The sequence below is a fragment of the Oncorhynchus tshawytscha genome, linkage group LG06 (assembly GCF_018296145.1).
Source record: "Oncorhynchus tshawytscha isolate Ot180627B linkage group LG06, Otsh_v2.0, whole genome shotgun sequence".
Lineage (NCBI taxonomy): Eukaryota > Metazoa > Chordata > Actinopteri > Salmoniformes > Salmonidae > Oncorhynchus > Oncorhynchus tshawytscha.
This window is the reverse complement of record NC_056434.1, coordinates 15,226,304-15,248,150: the sequence shown is the minus strand read 5'-3', so window position 1 is coordinate 15,248,150 and position 21,847 is coordinate 15,226,304. Positions and strand designations below refer to the sequence as shown.

Here is a 21,847-nt window from a genome sequence, read left to right as displayed (position 1 = left end):
GCATTAAAAAAACAAACAAGCAGGAACAAGGCAATCTTCATATAATTAAAATGCCTTTATTTTAATGGCATGTTCAATGGAACAAAGATTTCAAAACTCCGGCGCGTTTCGGCAGCACGGCCTTCGTCATAGGCCTACAAAGATACAATGATGTCTTGTTTTTGAACAAACCATGTTCCGACCGTTTGTAGCTCCAGTAAAATGTCACACACACTCATTAGCGAACAGATGAAACTGGGGGAAAATAGGGGTGTATTCTAGGAAGGAAAATGGGAGGGACCTAGATGCATTTAAATAGGAACTTGTTTCCGTTGCAAAACGCAAATGTTTGGACAAATGATTGCACCCCAGTTTTTGTTGGTACCAACGGCAACAATAATTTGAACTCAGCAAAATGATCTAAACGTTTTCACTTCACAGGCTGTGGTCAGTGCGGTAGTAAAATGGAAGAAATTACAACATGTATCCCAGTGGACCCTGCCTCGAACGGTAATCCACTCATTTATGGCTCCATCATATCTAAATTGCCTGCAGAAGGCGGCTCTTTCAGTCGAGCAAGGAGATGGATGTCAATCGAAATAGAAGAGATGGTTGAAATTCTAAAACTTGCTTTACCAATGGTAAGCTTGATACTTCTAGAAAAACGTGTTAAAATGCACTTCGTGTACTTTTTCTAGGCTACAGTTTTTTATTTGTATTATTTGATATTGAGTACCATAGTACTTTTACAACGTTTCCTTTTGATAATGACAACACGGATTATGTATCTGTTGTTGTTGAACGTGATTGGGACTTGTTGATTTAAAAACCAGGGAGCATATAAATAAATTGATACAACTCCTTTTCCTCAGTTCATCTCCATGCTGATGCTCATGCTAATCAGTTTTGTTAGTACGGTGTTCTGTGGACACTTAGGCAAAACGGAGCTGGCAGCTGTGACTCTGGCCACTTCGGTAAGCGCAGCTCTTTGACTACTTTGAACTGAACGGTGTGTAGCCAATAGCCATGGCTTGCTTTGAGATCACTGTCTTCCTGAAAAAGCAATTCATACAAGTCACAAGAAACATCACCATTTACCTGCAATCACTCAAAGTCCCTTGTGTGGTGAACAGCTAGGAGCTCATGAATAAAACAATTATGTGCCTTCTGACCAGCATGCATGTAATCTTAACTCATGACAGAATCTCGCCCCTATGTCAACAGGTGGTCAATATTACAGGCATATCCATCGGCACTGGGCTGGCATCAGCCTTCGACACACTGATTTCTCAGGTAAGGCGAATGACTGACTGATGAATTTGGGGGGGGGGTTAAGAATATTGGAATTTCAAAGGAGCTTCCTGAATTGACTGTAATTCAAATGGAATTAACCCCAAATATGTTAACTTTGTACCTAAAATGATAACATATCATTAGGGATGATCCTTGAGATCAGCAGCACCTTCATCCTGTCAATCCATCTCTGCCATGTGACTGTAGATTTTCGGAAGCAACAATCTGAAGTATGTGGGTGTGATTGTGCAGAGAGGGATTCTGATCCTGCTCCTGTCCTGCTTCCCCTGCTGGGCTCTCCTCATCAACACAGAGCCAATCCTACTGGCCTTCCATCAGAACCCTGAGGTCTCCAGGTCAGCCCCACTATCACATACTATGTCACATCCCATACCTGGGTTATGTTCCAAGTAGGTGTGAAATGGGAGAAACAGTTTTAATTAGAAGAATTTGGTACTGGCTGAGCCCAGAGGTCTCCAGGTCATGCTCACTGTCAGTCACATCTCATATCTTGGTCAAGTTTCTAGTAGGAACGACACTGGATATTATAATTAAAACATTTATTATAAGGACGAGGTACTGGCTGAATTTAGAATGCTCATTTAAAAAAAAAGTTTTTTGATTAGGAGAACCTGAGATCACATTTTAATATAGGGCATTCTGAAGCCGTCAGACCTGCCATTTTGATTAGGTGTTAAGGAGTCTTATGGCTTGGGGGTTGTTTTGAAGCCTCTTGGACCTAGACTTGGCGCTCCACTACTGCTTGTCGTGCGGTAGCAGAGAGAAGTCTGACTAAGGTGGCTGGAGTCTTTGACAATTTTTAGGGCCTTCCTCTGACACTGTCTGGTATGGGTCCAGGGTGGCAGGAAGCTTGGCCCCAGTGATTTACTGGGCCGTATGCACTACCCTCTGTTGTGCGTTGTTGTCGGAGGCCGAGCAGTTGCAGTGGTGCAACTAGTCAGGATGCTCTCAATGGTGCAGCTGTAGAACCTTTTGAGGATCTGAGGACTCATGCCAAATCTTTTCAGTCTCCTGGGGGGGAATAGGTTTTGTCATTCTCTTCACGACTGTCTTGGTGTGTTTGGACCATGATAGTTTGTTGGTGATGTGGACACCAAAGAACTTGAAGCTCTCAACCTGCTCCACTGCAGCCTCGTCGATGAGAATGGGGGCGTGCTCGATCCTCTTTTTTTCCTGTAGTCCACAATCATCTCCTTTTTCTTGATCACGTTGAGGGAGAGGTTGTTGTCCTGGCACCACACGGCCAGGTCTCTGACCTCCTCCCTATAGGCTGGCTCGTCGTTGTCGGTGATCAGGCCTACCGCTGTTGTCATCGGCAAACTTAATGATGGTGTTGGAGGCCTGTCTGGCCGTGCAGTCATGAGTGAACGGAGAGTACAGGAGTGGACTGAGCACGCACCCCTGAGGGGCCCCTTTGTTGAGGATCAGCGTAGCGGATCTGTTGTTACCTACCCTTAATACCAGGGGACGGCTCGTCAGGAAGTCTAGGATCCAGTTGCAGAGGGAGGTGTTTAGTCCCAGGGTCCTTAGCTTATTGATGAGCTTTGAGACACTGGTATTGAATGCTGAGCTGGAGTCAATTAATAGCATTCTCACATAGGTGTTCCTTTTGTCCAGGTTGGAAAGGGCAGTGTGGAGTGCAATAGAGATTGCATTATCTGTGGATCTGTTGGGGCGGTATGCAAATTGGAGTGGGTCTAGGGTTCCGGAACAGCTGGTGCTCTCGTGCATGTTTCAGTGTTATTTGCTTCAAAGCGAGCATAGAAATAGTTTAGCTCGCGTGGTAGGCTCGTGTCACTGGGCAGCTCTCGGCTGTGCTTCCCTTTGTAGTCTAATGGTTTGCAAGCCCTGCCACATCCGACGAGCGTCAGAGCTGGTGTAGTACAATTCAAGCTTAGTCCTGTATTGATGCTTTGCCTTTTTGATGGCATAGTAGGATTTCTTATAAGCTTCCGGGTTAGAGTCCCCCTCCTTGGAAGCGGCAGCTCTAGCCTTTAGCTCAGTGCGAATGTTGCCTGTCATCCATGGCTTCTGGTTGGGGTATGTACGTACGGTCATTGTGGGGACAACGTTATTGATGAAGCCAATGACTGATGTGGTGTACTCCTCAATGCCATTGGAGGAATCCCAGAACATATTCCAGTCTGTGCTAGCAAAACAGTCCTGTAGCTTAGCATCTGCTTCATCTGACCACTTCTTTATTTATCTGGAATATATAGGTCACTTGTTTGTAAGCAGGAATCCGGTGGATAGAATTATGGTCAGATTTGCCAAATGTAGAGCTTTGTATGTGTCTCTGTGTGTCGAGTAAAGGTGGTCCAGAGTTTTCCCTCTGGTTGCACATTTGACATGCTGATAGAAATTTGGTAAAACAGATTTAAGTTTCCCTGCATTAAAGTCCTTGCTACTAAGAGCGCCGCCTCTGGGTGAGTGTTTTATTGTTTGCTTATGGTGGAATACAGCTCATTCAATGCTGTCTTGGTGCCAGCCTCTGACTGTGGTGGTATATATACAGCTATGAAAAATACACATGAACACTCTCTAGGTAGATTGTGTGGTCTACAGCTTATCATGAGATACTCTACCTCAGGTGAGCAATAGCTCGATACTTCCTTAGATATCGTGCACCAGCTATTATTTACAAAAATACATAGTCCGCCGCCCCTTGTCTTACCAGACGCCGCTGTTCTGTGCTGCCGGTCAGGGTATAACCAGCCAGCTGTATGTTGATGGTGTCTCCGTGAAGCACAAGATATGCTGTGTCAGCACAGTTGGGTATGACTCCTTTGGGCTCCCATAAAAAGCAGGGGGTAAAACGCTTCGAATCTTTGTGATAGGGTAAGTTAATAATGTGATACTACTCCACCTGTAACTTTATTTATTAGGGTGGGTCAAGTTTACTAGTTGGGCCCTGGTGAGGACACCATGTTGGATGACATCTTTCCTGCTGTTCCTACAGGGTCCTGCCCGATCATGGGGTGTGTGAGGTTTTCATTCTGACATTGACTGACATTGAATTGATAATGCCCGAGCAGTGGCGTGTATTCATGGAAGTCAAGGGACCCGCCCCACAAAAAAAAGTTACCAATGTATTTTGTTCAATTCGCAGAAGACGCTCAATGTATATAATATACATTCATACCATTCTCCAAGTGGAAAGTTTGTTTGGAGAGCTCACAAACTGCATAACACTCATGATAAAGAACTTTTGGTTAACTTAATTGCATTTACTAGTTTACTGTCAAGTTCTTTGGCGAGCATGTATCCGGTTTCTCCATGTTTAATGTTGTGGTTGCAGAGACAAAGACCGTGTTTGAGAGGGTTTTAACTAGAGGTCGACCGATTAATCGGAATGGCTGATTTAATTAGGGCCAATTTCAAGTTTTCATAACAATCGGAAATCTGTATTTTTGGGTGCCGATTTTAAGTTGATTTTTTAAATACCTTTTTATTTAACTAGGCAAGTCGGTTAAGAACACATTCTTATTTTCAATGACTGCCTAGGAATGGTGGGTTAATTGCCTCGTTCAGGGGCAGAACGACAGATTTTCACCTTATCAGCTCGGGGATCCAACGCTCTAACCCCCTGCCTCTCATTGCACTCCACGAGGAGCCTGCTTGTTACGCGAATGCGTTAGAAGGCAAGTTGCTAGCTAGCGTTAAACTTATCTTATAAAAAACAATCAATCATAATCACTAGTTCTAACTACACATGGTTGATGATATTACTATTTTATCTAGCGTGTCCTGTGTTGCATATAATCGATGCAACGCTGGGGGATATTTAACAAAAGCGCATCGTTGGACGACTGTACCTAACCATTAACACCAATGCCTTTATTAAAATCAATACACAGAAGTATATATTTTTAAACCTGCATATTTAGCTAAAAGAAATCCAGGTTAGCAGGCAATAATAAACAGGTGAAATTGTGTCATTTCTCTTGCGTTCATTGCAAGCAGAGTCGGGGAATATGCAACAGTTTGGGCAGCCTGGCTCATTGTGAACTAATTTGCCAGAATTGTACGTAATTATGACATAACATTGAAGATTGTACAATGTAACAAGAATATTTAGACTTAGGGATGCCACCCGTTAGATAAAATGCATAACGGTTCCGTATTTCACTGAAATAATAAATGTTCTGTTTTCTAAATGATAGTTTCCGGATTCGACCATAGGAATGACCAAAGGCTCGTATTTCTGTGTGTTATAATTAAGTCTGATATGATAGAGCAGTCTGACTGAGTGATGGTAGGCAGGCTCATAAGCATTCATTCAAACAGCACTTTTGTGCATTTTGCCAGCAGCTCTTCGCAAGCACAGTGCTGTTTATGACTTCAAGCCTATCAGCCTAATGGCTGGTGTAACCGATGTGAAATGGCTAGCTAGTTAGCTCGGTGTGCTAATAGCGTTTCAAACGTCACTCGCTCTGAGACTTGGAGTAGTTATTCCCCTTGCTCTGCAAGGGCCGCTGCTTTTGTGGAGCGATGGGTAACTCTGCTTCGAGGGTGGCTGATGTCGATGTGTTCCTGGTTCGAGCCCAGGTAGGGGTGAGGAGAGGGACGGAAGCTATACTGTTACACTGGCAATACTATAGTGCCTAGAAGAACATCCAATAGTCAAAGGTTAATGAAATACAAATGGTATAGAGAGAAATAGTCCTATAATAACTACAACCTAAAACCTCTTACCTTGGCATATTGAAGTCTCATGTTTAAAGGAACCACCAGCTTTCATATGTTCTCATGTTCTGAGCAAGGAACTACAACGTTAGCTTTTTTACATGGCACATATTGCACTTTTACTTCTCCAACCCTTTGTTTTTGCATTATTTAAACCAAATTGAACATGGTTCATTATTTATTTGAGGCTAAATTTATTTTTATTGAGGTATTAAAATAAGTGTTCATTCAGTATTGTTGTAATTGTCATTATTATAAATAAATCGGCCGATTTAATCGGCAGCGTCCTTTTTTGGTCCTCCAATAACCGGTATCGGCCTTGTTTTGGGCCTCCAATAATCGGTATCGGCGTTGAAAAATCATAATCGGTCGACCTCTCGTTTTAACAGCAATGTATCATAGGTCAATTGTGACTGACTGATCTACCAGTAATTAGTCGTTATTTAGGATGCAAGGTGATTTTGTAGCTCAGTCAGTCGGAAGTCGACCTGCTGTCATTTTGATCCTCTCACACGGCCAATATTTTCCTGATTTCCTGCAACCCTACACATTTTGTCAAGGGTCTGAGATAAAACTATTTCAGTTTTAAAGCTCATTTCTTACAATTCCATATTGCCATATTTTTATGCTCTGAGTGACAAAATCAGTGTGGGTCCCATGCCATTTATTGAATTTTTGATTCTGTCTAGTTTTCATTTTGGTTATTTGTCAAATATGATCTTATATAGTTAAGTCGGAAGTTTACATACACCTTATCCAAATACATTTAAACTCCGTTTTTCACAATTCCTAACATTTAATCCTAGTATAAAAAAAAAAATCCCTGTCTTAGGTCAGTTAGGATCACCACTTTATTTTAAGAATATGAAATGTCAGAATAATAGTAGAGAATGATTTCAGCTTTTATTTCTTTCATCACATTCCCAGTGGGTCAGAAGTTTACATGCACTCAATTAGTATTTGGTGGCATTGCCTTTAAATTGTTTAACTTTGGTCAAATGTTTTGGGTAGCCTTTCACAAGCTTCCCACAATAAGTTGGGTGAATGTTGGCCAATTCCTCCTGACAGAGCTGGTGTAACTGAGTCAGGTTTGTAGGCCTCTTTGCTCGCAGACACTTTTTCAGTTCCTCCCACAAATTTTTCTTTTTCCTCCAAACATAACTATGGCCAAACAATTCTATTTCATCAAACCCGTGGACAAATTTTAGTCTTTAAAAAAAAAATGTTTATGGTGGTTTTGGAGCAGTGGCTTCTTCGTTGCTGAGTGGCCTTTCAGGTTATGTCGATATAGGACTCGTTTTACTATGGATATAGATACTTTTGTACCTGTTTCCTCCAGCATCTTCACAAGGTCCTTTGCTGTTCTGGGATTGATTTGCACTTTTCACACCACAGTACGTTCATCTCTAGGAGACAGAATGTGTCTCCTTCCTGAGCGGTATGACTGCTGCGTGGTCCCATGGTGTTTATACTTGCGTATTATTGTTTGTACAGATGAACGTGGTACCTTCAGGTGTTTGGAAATTGCTCCCAAGGATAAACCAGACTTGTGGAGGTCTACAATTATTATTTTTTGATGTATTAGGGCCGAGTTCTTTTGATTTTCCCATGATGTCAAGCAAAGAGGCACTGCGTTTGAAGGTAGGCCTTGAAATGCATCCACAGGTACACATCCAATAGGCTAATTGACATCATGAGTCAATCAGAAGCTTCTAAAGCCATGACATCATTTTCTGGAATTTTCCAAGCTTAAACAGCTTAGTCAACTTAGTGTATATAAACTTCTGACCCACTGGAATTGTGATTAAGTGAAATAATCTGTCTGTAAACAATTGTTGGAAAAATTACATGTGTCATGCACAAAGTACTTGCACAAACAAACTATAGTTTGTTGACAAGAAATTTGTGGAGTGGATGAAAAAAGTTAATGACTCCAATCTAAGTGGAAGTAAACTTCCAACTTCAACTGTAAATACTGTATGTTGCGCCATTTTATGTTATCAACATACAGTACTTTCTGGTTTAAGTTTACACTGAACATGTTTTGCAATCCCAAACATTCTATTCATATGTGTATATATTATTTCTATTAAATATTTTTTGGAGTGCGACACCGCTGCTAAATGAATATAGGGGAAACACTGAGATGACGGTTTGCTCCTGCATGTTCATTAGATGGTATTTATTTTGTGTGTCCCTCAGGCTTACTCAACTCTATGTGAGGATCTTCATGCCTGCTCTGCCAGTGAGTTAACAAAGCCCGTAGTTCTTACAGAATTCTACAAAGTGTTGGCTCATCCTACTGATTTAAGATCTGCATGTGAATCTCATGGCTGCAGTGTCTCCACAGGCATGTTTCATGTATCAGCTGCAAGGAAGATACCTTCAAAACCAGGTGCTGTATGCGTTTCAATAGAACTTGTTTGTCATTGTGGTTGCGACTGGGACCCAACAGACCAATCAGTGGGCGAGGTTAGGCCACCGTTTTCCCATTCCATCCTCATTGTCTAGTATATATGCTTGTGTGTATTACTCACAACAATTGACAGCGATTTTTATATTAAGTTAAAATAAATGGCACCAAAATGCGTTGTACTTGATGCACTTGCGAGCGGAAGTATTCCTTACTTGTTTTGGATTACATGACGTCTATTTTAAATGTTATGGTTATTTTACATCCTTTTGAGGGGGAAATGAAATGGGAACACCGTGTGCCCACCCTCTGAGCTTATGAGATCTGAGGGGTATACTACAAAGCAGAAGCAAATCAAATTTGATTGGTCACATACATAGTTAGCAGATGTTAATGCAAGTGTAGTGAATAACAATTCCCAACAACTACCTAATACACACATCTAAAGGGGTGAATGAGAATATGTACATATAAGTATATGGATGAGCGATGGCCGAGCGGCATAGGCACGGTGCAGTAGATGGTATGAAATACATGTGATATGAGTAATGTAAGATATGTAAGCATTATTTAGGGTGACATTGTTTTAAAGTGACTAGTGATCCATTTGTTAAGGAGTTGGCCAGTTAACTTGCCTGAATATTCTGAAATAAATGTTTTGTTTTTAGTAAGATAAGCTTGAAATGGGCATGGTCTCTATCTGTTAACATTGTCCAGTGCTTATTTAATTTGTTTTGTTGACATTTAGAAGGTTTGCATAGAAAATAGATGCGACAATTGCCTGCTAGGATTTGTTTGTTTTGCACTAGCTTGTGTTGATTTAAAAACAGCTAGATGTAATGTTGCACACAAAAACAAAACAAAAAATTCATGTAGTAGTTAGTGTTTCCATTATCCATTTGGGCAAATTGCGTGTTCCAACCTGTCTCAGGTATCCTGCGAAAGCCAGCATGGATAGAATGCAATAATTAACAAAAATGTGCCATATTCTTATGTGCCGACGTATCGCCACAGTCTGTGCTATGGTGAAATTCCCGTAGATCTGAAATAATTGTATGGTGAAACTTGCCAGCAAGGCAAAGCAATTCAGGCATTCTTGAAAGTCAGGACAATCTTTATGAAAAAAAAATGTATTTAGCAAGCGGTAGGCATTTAGAATTAAATGTGGTGACATCATGTTCCCCCGCATTATTTTATATCTGACATTCCATTACACATGTCGCAAAGATTTTTTTGTTCCATTTCTGTTGTCAAATAAACCTGGGTCAATGGAAACGTGCCTACTGACTCAACAACCAAAACCACGTATCTGTTTGGCTTTCTTAATGATCCAGAAAATGAACTGTTTTATAAGAAGTTAGCTGGCTAACTGATTGATTATGCTTTGTAGAATACCCATCTGTTCCAACGCCCACTGTGACATTGTAAGAACAATGTTGTCCTGCCGTTGAGACTGTATTTTTCCGACAGGGTATCATATGGCCCCAGGTGATAACTGGAGTGGTGGGGAACCTTCTAAATGCGATCACCAACTACACCTTCCTCTATCAACTCAACTTGGGCGTGGCGTGAGTTACATTTATAAAAAAACGTTGTCATACAGCCATATCAAAAAAAACATGAGAGATGGCGGTCACCCCTCCACTTTCATCCTCTCCATCACAGGGGCTCTGCAGCTGCTAACACCATCTCCCAGTACACCTTGGCTATAGTCATCTATGTGTACATCCTATGGAGAGGGCTGCACAAAGCCACCTGGGACGGTGAGTCCCTGACCTCTGAATTCAGTTTGTATTGATGTGATGAAAGTCAATATATTGCTTTGCACAATAGCCAGGGGACAAGGTTGATATTGATGTGGTTAGTTTTAGATCATGTCATATAGATGGGGAACCATCTAACCAACTGTAGTCAGACATTGCTAATTGCTGAAGCGAGTGATATATACAGTGGGGCAAAAATGTATTTAGTCAGCCACCAATTGTGCAAATAAATTCATTAAAAATCCTACAATGTGATTTTTCTGGATTTTTTTTTTTTTCTTATTTTGTATGTCATAGTTGAAGTGTACCTATGATGAAAATTACAGGCCTCGTATTTTTGACTTAAGTGGGAGAACTTGCACAATTGGTGGCTGACTAAACACTTTTTTGCCCCACTGTAAGTGTACTTGTGAATAGAAATGATTAAAATATATTTTCTCTTGGTCACTTGGTATTTTCATGATTACAGGAGCTGTTTAACACCCCCCAAACCATGTGTACAATTACGATACTTAATTGACAGTGACTGATATTTTAATATTGATGTGCCAATCTGATGACAGGCAGTCGAAATCGTAATGTGTGAACCAGTGTTTGTTTACCCTGCTGTCAACTAAATGTCACCGTACCCTGTCCCTTTGACCCCCAGGCTGGTCACGTGACTGCCTGCAAGAGTGGGGGCCTTTCCTCTACCTGGCTGTTCCCAGCATGCTCATGATGTGTCTGGAGTGGTGGACCTATGAGATTGGAGTATTCATGGCAGGTCAGGGATCACATTCGGGCATTTACCTTCAGAACTACCATGTTTTGTTAAAAAAATATATGCATACACAGCACACCTATTCATTCCAGGTTGTGTTTTTTGTACTATTTTCTACATTGTAGAATAGTAGTGAAGACATCAAAACTATGAAATAAAACATGGAATCATGTAGTAACCAAAAAAGTGTTAAACAAATAAATGATATTCAAGGTTCTTCAAAGTAGCTACTCTTTGCCTTGATGACAGCTTTGTACACTCTTGGCATTATCTCAACCAGCTTCATGAGGTGGTCCCCTGGAATTAATTTCAATTAACAGGTATGCCTTGTTAAGTTCATTTGTGGATTACTTTCCTTCTGAATGCATTTGAGCCAATCAGTTGTGTTGTGACGACAAGGTAGGGTTGGTGTATAGAAGATAGCCCTATTTGGTAAAATGCCAAGTACATATTATGGCAAGAACAGCTCAAATAAGCAAAGAGAAACGACAGTCCATCATTACAGTCCATCAAGACATGAAGGACAGTCGATACAGAACATTTAGAACGTTTAAAGTTTCTTCAAGTGCTTTTGCAAAAACCATCAAGCGCTATGATGAAACTGGTTCTCATGAGGACTTCCACAGGAAAGGGAGAACCAGAGTTACCTCTGCTGCAAAGGATACTTTCATAGTTATCAGCCTCAGAAATTGCAGCTTAAATAAATGCTTCAAAGTTCAAGTAACAGACACATCTAATCAACTGTGTGAATCGGGCTTTCATGGTTGAATTGCTGCAATGAAACATTACTAAAGCACACTAGGAGAGCAATGGACATCATTCTGGTGGAAATTTGTCCTTTGTTCTGGATTCCAAATTGGTGATTTTTGGTTCCAGTCACTGTCTTTGAGACGCAGTGTGGGTGAATGGATGATCTCTGCATGTGTATTTCCCACCATAAAGCATGAAGGAGGTGTTATGGTGTGGGGGTGCTTTGCTGGTGACACTGTCTGTGACTTTATTTAGATTTCAAGGCACACTTAACCAGCATGGCTACCATAGCTTTCTGCAGCAATACACCATCCCATCTGGTTTGCGCTTAGTGGGACTAGCATTTGATTTTCAACACACCTCCAGACTGTAAGGGCTATTTGACCAAGAAGGAGAGTGATGGAGTGCTGCATCAAATGATCTGGTCTCCACAATCCCCTGACCTCAACCCAATTGAGATGGTTTGGGATGAGTCGGAAAAGCAGCCAACGAGTGTGCAGCATATGTAGGAACTCCTTCAAGACAGTTGGAAAAGCATTCCAGGTGAAGCTGGTTGAGAGAATGCCAAGAGTGTGCAAAGCTGTCAAGGGAAAGGGTGGCTATTTGAAGAATCTCAAATATAAAATATATTTTGATTTAACACTTTAACGTGTGTGTATACACACACACAGTGCCTTTGGAAAGTATTCAGACCACTTGACTTTTTCCTCATTTGGTTAGGTTACAGCCTTATTCTAAAATCGATTTAAATAGTTTTTTTTCCCCTCATCAATTTACACACAATCCCCCATAATGACAAAACAAAAACAGGTTTTTAGAAATGTTTCTTAAATATAATATTCAAGTTGATTTTATAAATTAAGTATTCAGACCCTTTAATCAGTACTTTGTTGAAGCACCTTTGACAGCGATTACAGCCTCGTCTTCTTGGGTATGACGCTACAAGCTTGGCACACCTGTTTCTCACATTCTTCTCTGCAGATTCTCTCAAGCTCTGTCGGGTTGGATGGGGAGCGTTGCTGCACAGCTATTGTCAGGTCTCTCCACAGATGTTTGATCGGATTCAAGTCCGGGCTCTGTGCTGGGCCAATCAAGGACATTCAGAGACTTGTTCCGAAGCCACTCCTGCGTTGCCTTGACTGTGCTTAGGATCATTGTCCTGTTGGAAGTTGAACCTTTGCCCCAGTCTGCGGACCTGAGTGCTCTAGAGCAGGTTTTCATCAAGGATCTCTCTGTACTTTGCTCTGTTCATCTTTGCCTTGATCCTGACTAGTCTCTCAGTCCCTGCCGCTGAAAAACATCCCCAAAACATGATGATGCTGCCACCACCATATTTCACCGTAGGGATGGTGCCAAGTTTCCTCCAGACAGGACGCTTGACATTCAGGCCAAAGAGTTTCATCAGAGCAGATAATCTTGTTTCTCATGGTCTGAGAGTCCCTTAGGTGCCTTTTGACAAACTCATAGCGGGCTGTCATGTCTCTAAGGGGCTTCTGTCTGGCCACTCACCATAAAGACCTAATTGGTGGAGGGCTGCAGAGATGGCTGTCCTTCTGGCAGGTTCACCCATCGCCACAGAGGAACTCTGGAGCTCTGCCAGATTGCCATCGGGTTCTTGGTCACCTGCCTGACCAAGGCCTTTCTCCCCTGATTGCTCAGCTCTAGGAAGAGTCTTGGTGGTTTCAAACTTCTTCCATTGAAGAATGATGGATGCCGCTGTGTTCTTGGGATCTTCAATGCTGCAGAATGTTTTTTGGTACCCTTCCCAAGACCTTTGCCTCGACACAATCCTGTCTAGGAGTTCTACAGACAATTCCTTCGATCTCGTGGCTTGGTTTTTGCTCTGACATACACTGTCAATTGTGGGACCTTTTTATATAGACAGCTGTGTGTGTGCGCCTTTCCAAATCATGTCCATTCAATTGAATTTACCACAGGACTCCAACCAAATTGTAGAAACATCTCAAGGATGATCAATGGAAGCAGGAGCTCAATTGAGTCTCGTAGCAAAGGGTCTGAATACTTATGTAAATGTATTTTTGTTTTATTTTTAATACATTTGCAAAATTTTCTAAACTTGTTTTCACCTTTTCATTATGCGGTATTGTGTGTAGATTGCTGAGAATTGTTTTATTTAATCAATTTTATAATAAGGCTGTAATGTACAAAATGTGGAAAACGTCAAGGGGTCTGAATACTTTCCGAAGGGAACTGTGTGTGTGTTTTTATATGCACGCACCTAAAAGGGAGGGGGAGAAACAAACAGGAATTTTCACAGAACCAGTCACAGCAACATTTAGTTATGTTCAGAAAGTATTAAATTAACTGTCCAGTGAATCATACTTTTAAAGTTAATTTTCTGTTAACCCAAATAATGTTGTTGACTTGTCCTATAATCGTATTTGTGGACAAAGCATGAATTGAAGAGGGAACACTTCAAAAACTTGTCTCAAACAGATTGAGGAAATAGCAAGCATTTTTGAAACCTAGAATGTCAAACTGCTGAGGAGAATGAGCTTGCAAATCAGGGTCTACTCTCATTTAATATTTCGATTGACTGGTATACGCCCACACCATATTTAGTTTTCCTTCCAATTTTTTTATTTATTTCACACACATTGTAATTATTGGTCATATTTCATAGTCTGGAAACAGTGGACAGTTACTTTTTAAGATGACTGTTTATTTAAAGATAAAAGTGGTGTCAACCCTTGTCGGCATAAACCGGTAAAGTATATTAGTGCTTCAAATGCATTTAAGTTTTTTGTGAGCGTTTTCCTGTATTTCACTTTCAACTTTTAGCATATTGAAAATATACTAGTTATGTTGACAATTCCTCACATTCAGATTTCTCCAGGTTTTATCGGTGAAGCTGAGCTGGGAGCTATGTCAGCCCTCTACCAGGTGTCCAGCATCACATTTATGGTAAACTTAAAGGGATGCTCTGTAATTTCAGCCAGTAGTTTTGAAAGTAGTGCTCATTAACCAAAACGGGTCGCTGAAAAATGGTGTTCGACATCATCCATTTCGTATATGTTGCGAATTCGTAAGTGCTTAAGATCTCGGACTGCACCTTTTTTTTTTAAACGGATACTTCGGGATTCTGGCAATGAGGCCCTTTCTCTACTCACCAGAGTTGGATGAACTAGTGGATACCATTTTTATATCTGTGTATGATGTGAGTTCGAGGTAGTTTTGTGAGCCAGTACATGGAAGTCTGTGTATATGCTAGCAGATACCATACATTTCCAGTCATTGCGCTAGCTCTAGTTGGCAACTTCTTTCAAATAGCAAGCAGAGACATTAAAAATGCTATCCACAATTTTAATCTGACTGGGGAAGAAGAAAAAAGGCCTCATTTATTGCCACTTTCTTGCTATCATGTCAACTTATTTGCATTTACAACTGGTTGAGAGTTGCATGAATTAAATAATTTAAAAAAATCTCTTTCTCACACAAGTTTCCTCTAGGGTTTGCTGTTGCTGCCAATGTGCGTATGGGGAATGCTCTGGGTGCTGGGAACACAGAGCAGGCCAAGCTGTCTGGCAAGGTCTCCTTCATCTGTGCATGTAAGAGCCCACCCCTGCTCCCTGGCTACACACGAACTTCTACTAACTAACGATAACTAAGGCCAACGGCAATTAGCCACCTCACACATTTTCAGTTAAAAAAAACAAGGATAGTTTGAAAATCTTTTGCCTGATTAGTAACTTCTTTAACTCGGACACCCTCTTCTTGTTGTAACTTCATTGTCAGCTGAATCGCAATTGTTAGGTAGTTTGTCAGATTTGGTGTTTGTCTCGCCCTTGATGCTATATTCTAACCAGCTGGTGTAAAAGTTCAACTAAACATCCCAGCCATAAACTTTTTATTTTCTAAATGAGCCTGTTTGCTACTTGTGCTCTGTCCCAGTCACAGTTTCCCTCGTCATTGCCATTATCCTTGGGTTGACTAAAGACGTGCTAGGATACATCTTCACCCAGGACCAGTGAGTAGAGCTGGGGGCTGCCGCTGGGCCAATGACGGATGACGTAGTCCTGCAAGGTCTTCAGCTGTGGCTATGTTACTGTGTATTGATAAATGTGTGTAATGGGCTCTGGGTATACTTATTCACTAACCGTCTCTCTCTCTCTCTCTCTCTCTCTCAGGGATGTTATTAAAAAGGCAGCTCCGCTTTTACTGTTGTATGCCTTCCACCATGTATTCGATGCCATAGCGGTGAGGGCAGCACTGCTTCAGCTATAAGCCAATTGTACATCTTTACACTCATTGACTTGCTTGGTTGGTGACTGAATCGTTACTCCAATTAGGATGTAAGTCCACAATTATCACCTCCCATTGCATGTCGTGGTGGATAGGCTTGAGGTGTACAGTATATTGATGCAATCAACTACAGCCTAGAAAATAACTGGTCTAATCAGTGATTCAGAGGACTCATCATTTTGTGCACATGATCATTGAGCTTTGAAACCCCTTCATCTCTCGTCATGTGTTACCCCACAACCCCCCCTATTTTTTTTTTTTATGGTTAGACAAATCTAAAGGTAATTGCCAAAATAAAGGAAACCCTTGAGTAGGTCCACTCAACCCCTCAAGGTGAATGCCAATAATTACACAGCCATTCTGAGTGATCACCTTCGACCTATGGCGAATAATTTCTATCCTGATGGGAGTGGACAAAATGTCCATCCCCCTATCCACAGGGCACAAGTGATCACTGAATGGTTTGATGAGCATGAAAATGATGTAATCCATATGCCATGGCTGTCTCAATCACCCGATCTCAACCCAATTGAACACTTATGGAAGATTCTGGAGCGGCGCCTGTGACAGCATTTTACACCACCATCAACAAAACTTAAAATGATGGAATTTCTCCTGGAATAATGGTGTCGTATCCCTCCAATGGCATTCCAGACCCTTGTAGAAGCTATGCTAAGGCGCTTTGAAGCTCTTTTGGCAGCTCGTGGTGGCCCAATGTTTTTATTATTTTGGCAGTTACCTGTGTATGCACATATAACAGGGCCTTTTCCTCCTTGGGAAGCGAAGTAAAGCCTTCTGGGTGTTTCTACAGGTGTTGATGGGTGGCGTTGTAAGGGTAGCAGGAAAACAGATGGTTGGTGCTGTGTCCTACCTGGTTGGTTACTACATTATAGGCCTGCCCATTGCAGTGTCTCTTATGTTTCCCTTCAAAATGTGCATATTAGGTAAGGCATTAGACATTTGGAGACTACAATAACCCATCATTGTGATGTACAGTGTAACCTTTTCTCACATGGTCATATTGCCCATTTCTCTCAGGATTTAGGATCGGGTTCTTCCTATGTAGCATCCTGCACGCTATTTTCCTTATTGTCTACATATGTAAACTCAACTGGAAACAAACCACCTACGAAGTAAGCAGACCCTCTTCTAACCTTTCTTTTCATCCTGTTTTGAAATTGTTTTACCGTCTTTACTGAACCAATGTTATACTTCTGACAATAATACATGTGGATTGTTTGTCAGTGATGCATACTGTTTTTTTTTTTTTTTTTTTGTCAGGCGCTGGTGAGGGCAGGAGTGCAGAGCCTTAAAGAGAACGCTCCTTGTCTGGATAAGACTCTGGGTATTTACAGGAACACTTTAACTTGTGCAAAGTCAACCATGCACACCAGCCCTTAAAGAAACAATGAAGCTGCATTTCCTTGTCTTCTAACCCAATCTTTCCATTCCCCTCTGTCTCCTCATAGGCTCGTACCAGACCCTTTTGACCAATGAGTTGAGTACGGTGGGTGTAGTTCTGTCTGTCAGGCATCTGGTTCTTCGGCGTGGCTTGGCTGTGGTCATCATGCTGCTCATCCTCGCCATTGGAATCGTCACCAACCAGCTGCTGACTGTTACGTTGCCCCCCAAGCCCACATTACCACTTTTATTCCCTAATGCAACAAACACACAACTTGCATAGACATACTCACACAAGCTTTAAACCTAGTTGGCCTTTATTATTTCAACCACATTTCTTGTGTGCTATCAGTAACCTGGCAGTAATAATGAGCCAGAAATGTGCCTTTTAATATAAAACCTGAAACTAATCCAACATTATTGCATGTTTCAGGGAGATTTCCACACAAGGAATGTTTATAAAGGTTATTGATATCGTTCAACTTAATAATGATCTTCTGCTACGACAGCTTGGTTAGTCGGCTATGTTATGCATTGTGTCCATAGACAAGCGGTGGGGTCTGTCTCCACTCTTATTTCTCTCACCAGATTGTGGCCCTGCTGTGAAGTTGATTCATGAAACTAAAATAAAAACATAAAATGCAATGTTTGTCCCTGGCAAAAGACCAAACATCAGCGCTGGTCACTGTGGTCAGTCACCGTTGTCATGTGATTGCTTTGAAGAAATGGACCCGGACCATACAGTTTGTCCACTTAGTTGTGGGCTGTAGTACATATTTGCATATTGAGCGATGTACATTTGCAAAAATATAAATATATATATATATGCGCCTCATCAAAAACATAAAATTGTTGAGTGTACTGATTGATTACATCAGCAAATGTCATTTTGATGAACTTGTTTGCATTCTTTAACAGATCTAAATACACATGTATTACTATCAATTGTTTCAAATATTAAAGTGATTCTTACAAAATATTGTTTGCAAGCTGCAAGTTACACGACTTCGTTATAATTGACACATTCTATAACATTGACGACGCATAGCATACGAATGTGTACTATGTATTTACAGTTGAAGTTGGAAGGTTACACACACTTAGGTCGGAGTCATTAAAACTTGTTTTTTTTCAACCACTCCACAAATGTCTTAACAAACTATAGTTTTGGCAAATCAGTTAGGATATCTACTTTGGGCATAACAAAAGTAATTTTTGTTTACAGATTATTTCACTGTATCACAATTCCAGTGGGTCAGAAATGTACATGCACGAAGTGGACTGCCTTTAAACAGCATGGGAAATTATGTCACGGCTTTAGAAGCTTCTGATAGGCTAATTGTCATTTTTTGAACCTTTATTTAACTAGGCAGCCAGTTAACAAATTCTCATTTCCATGATGGCCTAGGAACAGTGGGTTAACTGCCTGTTCAGGGGCAGAATGACAGATTTGTACTTTGTCAGCTCGGGGATTTGAACTTGCAACCTTCCGGTTACTAGTCCAACGCTCTAACCACTAGGCTACCCTGCCATGTACCTGTGGATGTATTTAAAGGCCTACCTTCAAACTCAGTACATCTTTGCTTGATATCATGGGAAAATCAAGACCTCAGAAAAGAAATTGTAAACCACAAGTCTGGTTCATCATTGGAAGCAACTTCAAAAAAACCTGAGGGTACCATGTTCATCTGTACAAACAATAGTATGCAAGTGTAAACACCATGGGACCACGCAGCCGTCATACCTCTCAGGAAGGAGAAGCGTTCTGTCTCCTAGAGATTGAACGTACTTTGGTGCGAAAAGTGCAAATCAATCCCAGAACAACAGCAAAGGTGAAGATGCTGGAGGAAACGGGTACAAAAGTATCTATATCCACAGTAAAACGAGTCCTACATCGACTTATCTTGAAGGCAGCTCAGCAAGGAAGAAGCCACTGCTCCAAAACCACCATAAAAAAGCCAGACTTACAGTTTGCAATTGCACATGGGGACAAAGATCGTACTTTTTGGAGAAATGTCCTCTGGTCTGATGAAATCTAAAATAGAACTGTTTGGCCATAATGACCATCGTTATGTTTGGAGCAAATGGGGATGCTTGCAAGCTGAAGAACACCATCCCAACCGTGAAGCACGGGGGTGGCAGCATCATGTTGTGGGGGTGCTTTGCTGCAGGAGGGACTGGTGCACTTCACAAAATAGATGGCATCATGAGGACTGAAAATTATGTGGATATATTGAAGCAACATCTCAAGACATCCGTCAGGAAGTTAAATCTTGTTCGCAAATGGGTCTTCCAAATGGACAATGACCCCAAGCATACTTCCAAAGTTGTGGCAAAATGGCTTAAGGACAACAAAGTCAAGGTATTGGAGTGGCCATTGTAACAGTATAACTTTAGCCCGTCCCCTCGCCCATACCCGGGCGCGAACCAGGGACCCTCTGCACACATCAACAACAGTCACCCACGAAGCATCGTTACCTATCACTCCACAAAAGCCACGGCCCTTGCAGAGCAAGGGGAACCACTACTTCAAGGTCTCAAAGCAAGTGACGTCACCGATTGAAATGCTATTTAGCGCGCACCACCGTTAACTAGCTAGCCGTTTCACATCCGATACACTCACCCCCCTTTTGACCTCCTCCTTTTCCGCAGCAACCAGTGATCCGGGTCAACAGCATCAATTTAACAGTAGAACTTTAGACCATCCCCTCGCCCACCCGAGCTCGAACCAGGGACCCTCTGCACACATCAACAACTGCCACCCACGAAGCATCGTTACCCATCGCTCCACAAAAGCCACGGCCCTTGCAGAGCAAGGGAAACCACTACTTCAAGGTCTCAGAGCAAGTGACGTCACCGATTGAAACGCTATTTAGCGCGCACCACCGCTAACTAGCTAGCCATTTCACATCCGTTACACCATCACAAAGCCCTGACCTCAATCCTAACGAGCATTCGTGGGCAGAATTGAACAAGCGTGTGCAAGCAAGGAGGCCTACAAACCTGACTCGGTTACACCAGCTCTGTCAAGAGGAATGGGCCAACATTCACCCAACTTATTGTGGGAAGCTTGTGGAAGGCTGAAACTTTTGACCAAAGTTAAACAATTTAAAGGCAATTCTGTCAAATACGAATTGAGTGTATGTAAACTTCTGACTCACTGGGAATGTGATGAAAGAAATAAAAGCTGAAATAAATAATTTTTGCTACTATAATTCTGACATTTCACATTCTTAAAATAAAGTGGTGATCCGAACTGACCTAAAACAGGGACTATTTACTTGGATTAAATATCAGGAATTGTGAAAAACTGAGTTTAAATGTATTTGGCTAAGGTGTATGTAAACTTCTGACTTCAACTGTACATTTTAATATTGATCTCTGTTGGTCTCTTGATCTCTTTTATTTGACACCAGTGCCTTACTCAAGGACATATCAACATATTTTTAATCTAGACTAAAGCAGCATTCACCTAAAGCTGTCATTTGAAGACATTGAATTGATGATAATCATCTCCCACTTAAAAAGATGAGAGAGGCCTGTAATTTTCATCAAAGGTACACTTCAACTATGACAGACAAAATGAGAAAAAAAATCCAGAAAATCATATTGTAGGATTTTAATTAATTTATTTGCAAATTATGGTGGAAAATAAGTTGAGGTAGGCAAGTTGAGAACAAGTTCTCATCTTCAATGCCCTTGCTGATGGAAGGAGGTTTTCACTCAAAATCTCACGATACATGGCCCCATTCATTCTTTCCTTTACACGGATCAGTCGTCCTGGTCCCTTTGCAGAAAAACCCCAAAGCATGATGTTTCCACCCCTATGCTTCACAGTAGGTATGGTGTTCTTTGGATGCAACTCAGCATTCTTTGTCCTCCAAACATGACGAGTTGAGTTTTTACCAAAAAGTTATATTTTGGTTTCATCTGACCATATGACATTCTCCCAATCTTCTTCTGGATCATCCAAATGCTCTCTAGCAAACTTCAGACGGGCCTGGACATGTACTGGCTTAAGCAGGGGGACACGTCTGGCACTGCAGGATTTGAGTCCCTGGCGGCGTAGTGTGTTACTGATGGTAGGCTTTGTTACTTTGGTCCCAGCTCTCTGCAAGTCATTCACTAGGTCCCCCCGCGTGGTTCTGGGATTTTTGCTCACCGTTCTTGTGATCATTTTGACCACACGGGGTGAGATCTTGCGTGGAGTCCCAGATCGAGGGAGATTATCAGTGGTCTTGTATGTCTTCCATTTCCTAATAATTGCTCCCACAGTTGATTTCTTCAAACCAAGCTGCTTACCTATTGCAGATTCAGTCTTCCCAGCCTGGTGCAGGTCTACAATTTTGTTTCTGGTGTCCTTTGACAGCTCTTTGGTCTTGGCCATAGTGGAGTTTGGAGTGTGACTGTTTCAGGTTGTGGACAGGTGTCTTTTATACTGATAACAAGTTCAAACAGGTGCCATTAATACAGGTAACGAGTGGAGGACAGAGGAGCCTCTTAAAGAAGAAGTTACAG

At 41.5% G+C, this 21,847-nt stretch overlaps 1 protein-coding gene across 2 annotated transcripts; it reads left to right on the top strand.

Moving 5' to 3' along the window:
* The first annotated feature begins 260 nt into the window (after window positions 1–260).
* On the top strand, window positions 261–18,299 carry LOC112252094 (multidrug and toxin extrusion protein 1-like). Of its 2 annotated transcripts, none has more exons than XM_024423039.2 (17): window positions 261–620; window positions 852–953; window positions 1,204–1,272; window positions 1,525–1,628; window positions 8,182–8,224; window positions 8,330–8,374; window positions 9,863–9,960; window positions 10,058–10,155; window positions 10,805–10,918; window positions 14,523–14,590; window positions 15,126–15,234; window positions 15,578–15,653; window positions 15,814–15,883; window positions 16,740–16,872; window positions 16,967–17,061; window positions 17,210–17,273; window positions 17,398–18,299. In XM_024423039.2, exons 1-17 carry the CDS (start codon window positions 444–446, stop codon window positions 17,610–17,612), a joined length of 1,680 nt encoding a protein of 559 aa, XP_024278807.1. In that variant the 5' UTR covers window positions 261–443; the 3' UTR covers window positions 17,613–18,299. The 2 variants fall into 2 exon arrangements, with proteins under 2 accessions (XP_024278807.1, XP_024278806.1); XM_024423038.2 differs by having other exon boundaries at window positions 265–620; window positions 1,480–1,628; window positions 17,398–18,297.
* The last annotated feature ends 3,548 nt before the right edge of the window (window positions 18,300–21,847 follow it).